This window comes from Cibotium barometz, chromosome 36, assembly GCF_041138505.1.
Source record: "Cibotium barometz isolate CiBa-2024 chromosome 36, ASM4113850v1, whole genome shotgun sequence".
Lineage (NCBI taxonomy): Eukaryota > Viridiplantae > Streptophyta > Polypodiopsida > Cyatheales > Cibotiaceae > Cibotium > Cibotium barometz.
In genome coordinates, this window is record NC_141081.1 from 13,399,509 (window position 1) to 13,404,760 (window position 5,252).

At 39.4% G+C, this 5,252-nt stretch overlaps 1 protein-coding gene across 1 annotated transcript; it reads left to right on the plus strand.

The window, feature by feature from the left end:
• The first annotated feature begins 2,127 nt into the window (after positions 1 to 2,127).
• On the plus strand, positions 2,128 to 4,596 carry LOC147617510 (uncharacterized). Its single transcript, XM_086775766.1, has 2 exons — positions 2,128 to 3,275; positions 3,492 to 4,596. Exons 1-2 carry the CDS (start codon positions 2,645 to 2,647, stop codon positions 4,148 to 4,150), a joined length of 1,290 nt encoding a protein of 429 aa, XP_086631892.1. The 5' UTR covers positions 2,128 to 2,644; the 3' UTR covers positions 4,151 to 4,596.
• Positions 4,597 to 5,252: the final 656 nt, after the last annotated feature.

Below are 5,252 nucleotides of genomic sequence, written 5' to 3' on the forward strand. Positions count from 1 at the left end.
GAATCAATCTTATGAATGCTAGCACGACCTAATGACACCGTTAAGTGTTATTTAACGACAACATTATGATAAATAACAGTACCTAATGACACCCTTAAATTGTTTTTAACATAAATAAATCAACTTGAAAACATTAAAATTATAAATGTTCCAATAAGATTGAGTGATAACACTACTCACGACAACATTAAGATTCACTTGAAAAATAATTGTTTCAGTAAGATTTGAGTATGATAACATTTCACGACACTGTAATAAGGTTCAATATTTTACATTAAAATTTTCAAACGCCAGTATCTTTTTCAGTTTCTAATACAATTCCAGTCTTTTAAAAAAAATAAAAAAATTCTAATAACATTTACATTCAATTAAGTTCTCTTGGAAATCAACATTAAAGATTACAAACGATTGGTTAAACAGCGTTTTCCTTGAAAAAAAGAAGAAGCCAATATCTAATGAAGAGATTCTTTTTTTTTGGGGGATTAATTTTGGAATTTGAAGATGCTTCTGATCAATGCTGATATCCAGATTCCATATCTTGCATCAGAAGGAGTAGAAGAACCAGTGTCAAGTTTTTATGATAGCTGCTTCCATTAATGCTATAGCTGCTTTTCCGTCTGCAAATCAGAAAAAAAAAAGCAGCAATGGGTTGCATGGATTTATGATAGCTTCTTCAGTTAATGTGAAAGAGGGCAGCTACAGTCCAAGTAGTAGTACTGGGAAAAAAAAAGAAAAAAGAGAGCGCTCAAATTCAGCTTTTTTTATTTATTTGGTTTGGAAAAGGGGAATAAATTTTCGCTTTAATCAACGGAATTTCAAACTCAATTTTCAAATCTACTGAGTCCTGAATTCCGATTCTATTTATTTATTTTTTCAGTACTGCAGTAATTGTTCCCAAAATTAAATGCGCTGCACGGAATGCAGTAAGGAGCTTCTAACCAGTTGTCTGTTAGTTATCTATAATATTATTAATATATATCTATTTTAATAATAATTTGGAGAATGTAAATCCTGCACCTCTGGAGAAAAAACAGTTAACATCCGTTTTTAATAAAATTTTAAATATATGCTTACATTTAAGCGCATATATATATATATATTTTACCCTTTTCCTGACGTGCCACTCGCAGCCATGATCATCATCGATTTCTATGCCAAAGAAAATTAAATCGTTTTAATTAACATTTTCCGTTGGAATTTGAGCATGACCCAGTTGGGCCATTTGCATGAACGCCACCATTTCAGTGCGCTTTCTGAGATTCTAATTTCTGATTTTCTTTTTTGGATTAACTAATTGAGAAAAGATATAAATCCTTGAAAAGCATGATGTAGCCCTCGTTATATATAATACAATTTACCGCCTTTTCAAAATTTATAAAAAAAGGATTTTTGCTGATTGAAATTTTTTTAGAGTACTGTTTAGTGATTAGTTACTACGAATAATAGTATTTTTCCTCCTCTTTTTTTTTTTCCTGCACCCAGGGCCGTATGAGAATAAAGCATGCTTTTTTTGACTTTAGAAATGGGGTGCTGGCCCTTTTTCACACCATGTTGTGCAAAACAAAAAAAAAAGCCCCCATGTTTTTTGAATTGGAGTTTTACAAAAATCATTGCTCGTCTCTTAGTGAAATAAAAGCCACATTTACTGGAGAAAAAAGATACTAAATTTCCCAACTTTTGAAGAGGCAAGGACTTTTTTAAAATTTTTTATATATAGAAAAGCTCTTTTTTTTTGGTTGAAAAAGGCTTGAAGCTTAGAGTAAAGGTTTAGAAAAAAAAGCTCAAATTGTGCATTAGGTTAAAATAAAATTTCGCATGTTGTTAAATAATAAAACCCACATACAAATTGGAAGGCCCATTTTACACATGATATGATCACATGTGTGAATGAATTGCTTTGTTGTTGTGTTGAAACTGAGACAAATTCTCAAAAGCTTTTTGGATCCATGGCTTTCTCTTTTCCCCTTGTCTGGTATCTTTCCAAACCATCACAAATCAAGCTTTCTTTTTCTCCTCAACCCACCAACACCCACCTCCTCTCCTCTCCTTTTCCATCCCATCCCCTTAAAAGCAGCTTGAAAGTGGTTACTTCATTGGGAACTCAAAAGCAAACCATGTTCAAACTCTCACACACACACACACACACACACACACACACACACACGTTCTACTTGTTCATATAGTGAGTGGGCTCTTTCTTCCACTCACAGCTTTCCAATCAATGCCATAGGCTTGAATGTCAACTACATGGAATAGTGTCATCTCTCCATCTGTAGCTCTCCAATCTTCAGCTCTTCAGCCTCCTCTGCCCCGCTTAATCAATCCAGAAATGCACTCGTGCATGGTGTTTAATCCATGATTCAGACCCTCAATCTCAACAGCCATGCCACCGTTTGCTGCCCCCCTCCTAACAGAGTCTCTTAATCAGCTTGATTGAACTACAAATCCCATGCTTAATTTGCTGCATTATCAAAGCATTCCTCTTGCTCATCTTTTAAGAGGTGAAGCTACAAAATCTCTCCTCTTTATCTCGAAAACTATGCATTAGCAAGGTTGTTTCGCTCTCAATTTACGTTAAGGCGCATGCTGGAAGCTATATAGATCTCATAATCTTCAGTAACTGATAGCAATCAAGCCATTAAAAATGCCAACAGCATGGGTATCATGGAAGAGGATTCTCTCTTGCAAGCAGGACTCTCACCTTGCAGTACATGATCCCAAGGCCACCATCACCACCACTACTATCACTACTTCCACCACCACTACTAGCACAAGAAAAATTGTGCCTAGCAAGGTGGTAAATCCACCATACAACAAGGGCAATTATGGGGTGCATCATGCCAAGAAGAGGAGGAGCACAGGCTCTGCTGTGTGCTGCAACGATCTCAAGAGTGTGATCCATGGCAACACAAGAGTAGTCCACAGGGCAGACCATGAGAGCCCACTCTATAACCATAGCAGCAGTCCCCACCAGCTCAAGGTTCTCATTCGCACCAAAGAGCCCACCATCCTCATCAGCCCCCTACCTGAGCCCTCTGTCCACCATCCTAGCTCATCATACAAAACAGCTCACCTCAAGAAGCTCTCCGGTTGTTATGACTGCTCCATTGCTTCTTGTGAGCCACCTGATTTACTCCTCCCCCACACCACTGCCCACCACTACTCCCTGTCCAGACACAGTGTTTGCTGCTACCCTCCATTAACTTGCCACAAGTGTGGGGAGAATCTCGACAAGCCTGAGGCCCTAGAAGAGCATCATGCAACATATCATTCAGGTGAGCCCAATTTTTAATAGAGTTGTCTTCTTTATTACTTGATCAATTACAATTACTAGCAGTGAGGTCAAGGATAGGTGGGTCGAGCCAGCATAGATGCCATAGCCACGCCACAGAGCCCCGATGAAGTTTTAGTGAGGTCAATGAGCTAGCACAGATGCCATAGCTCTAGTGAAGCTTTAGAAAGGTTATGAGCTTTTTTACTGTGATGTGTAGTTACAGAGCTCAGGGACGGTGACTCAGCAAGGAGCATAGTGGAGATCATCTTCCAGACAAGCTGGCTGAGGCAGGACATGCCCTGTGCCAAGCCAGAGAGGATCTTCAAGGTCCACAACAGCTCCAAGACAGTGGCAAAATTTGAAGAATACAGGGACATGGTGAAAGCAAAAGCAAGCAAGATCTCTAAAAAGCACTCAAGGTGTTTGGTAGATGGCAATGAGCTTCTCAGGTTCTACAGCACCACCATCTCATGCCACATGGGCAAAAACCGATCCTCGATGTCATCTTTGTCGTCGTCATCGTCAGCTTCTTTATGTACATTGCCATCATGTGGTGTATGCAACATACTGAGGCATGGATTTCCTACAAAGGGACAACCTGGCATCTACACTAATGCAAGTAGTGGCACAGCCCATGACTCTATGTTGTTTGGAAAGGAGTTTGATGGTGGGGCAGAGGCGAGGCGGGTAATGCTGGTGTGCAGGGTCATAGCGGGGCGGGTCAAGAAGACGGGGTTTGAGATCTCTCAGGATGGGTCATTAATTGGGTATGACTCTATTGCAGGAGAAGCTGGCCAATACAGTGATCTGGAAGAGCTCCTTGTCTTCAACACAAGAGCTGTCCTACCTTGCTTCATCGTTATTTACAGTTATTAATGCTGTTATAGCCATCTCTAACCATCATAAACCTCTGCTAACTATGTCTTACCATCCTAAACCTTCTGTTGAACTTAATTGTCACCAACCATCATAGATCTCATTTTGTAAATGCTGGAGTACACCAATTATGCATATGCTAGCTAATGGAGAAGACGATCTAAGTGGGCACCCTTGTGCTTCTCTCCTGCAATGAAATGTGCATTGTTTAGCTTCTGGGGAAGATGATCACATGAATTGGGCACCTTTTTGCCACTTTCTTGCATTCAATTGAGCAGAAAGAGAACCTCAATCCATACTGTATGGCTGCAAGCTATGGAGTTTTTGTGGCTGCTTAAGAGCCAGCAATTATGTCAGCATTGCAATGCAAGGGAGTGGCTGAGGGCCAAATGATCTTGTCTGTACTATTTTAATTTTAATGGAGTGATGTACTATTTTAATTTTAATGGAGTGAAGATCTTACATGTTTTATATACAGATGTCCACATGAAATGATTTACTGGAGAAAACATGGAATTTCATGTGGACATCTGCATGTTTTAGAATGAATTAGTGGGTTGCCACTTGGTAAGGCTTCTATTCCCTCAAATTGTAAAGGTACCACCAAAGGCATTAATTAATTAATGCTCGTAAATAGCGGGCATTAATTAATGGCCCTCACAATTTTTGAGTGTATAGGAACACCTAGAGCTTGGAATGAAAAGATCCTTAGAACTCCTAGAGCTTGGAGTGAAACTTATACACAATGTCCATACCCAAAGTCATGGATCCTTGGAACTTCTTTAGAGCTTGTAGTGAAACTTATACATAATGTTGGGGAAGGTTCCCCACTCCCAAAGTCATGGATGGGGCATCTCCCCCTTCCATCTCGTAGCTCATGTGAGAATTAAGGCTAGTGTCCCCAATTTTCGCAAGTACTATTATGTAAAGACCCTTAGAACTCCTTGGAGCTTGGAGTAAAACTTATAGACAATGTTGTGTTTTTTTGTTGAGTCTATGGGTGTCATTCCAAGGTCATGTTAGACCTTGGCTCAGAAAACAAAACAATGGGTATAGGCCCTTATTAGAATTCCTTGGGAGCTTGGAGTGAAACTTATACATA

What these genes read in the sequence shown, in the direction of transcription:
- LOC147617510 (XM_086775766.1), top strand. Translation starts at nt 2,645, where the DNA reads ATGCCAACAGCATGGGTATCATGGAAGAGGATTCTCTCTTGCAAGCAG. An exon ending in TCATGCAACATATCATTCAG is followed by an intron (nt 3,276 to 3,491) that starts GTGAGCCCAATT and finishes TGTGATGTGTAG; the next exon opens with TTACAGAGCTCAGGGACGGT.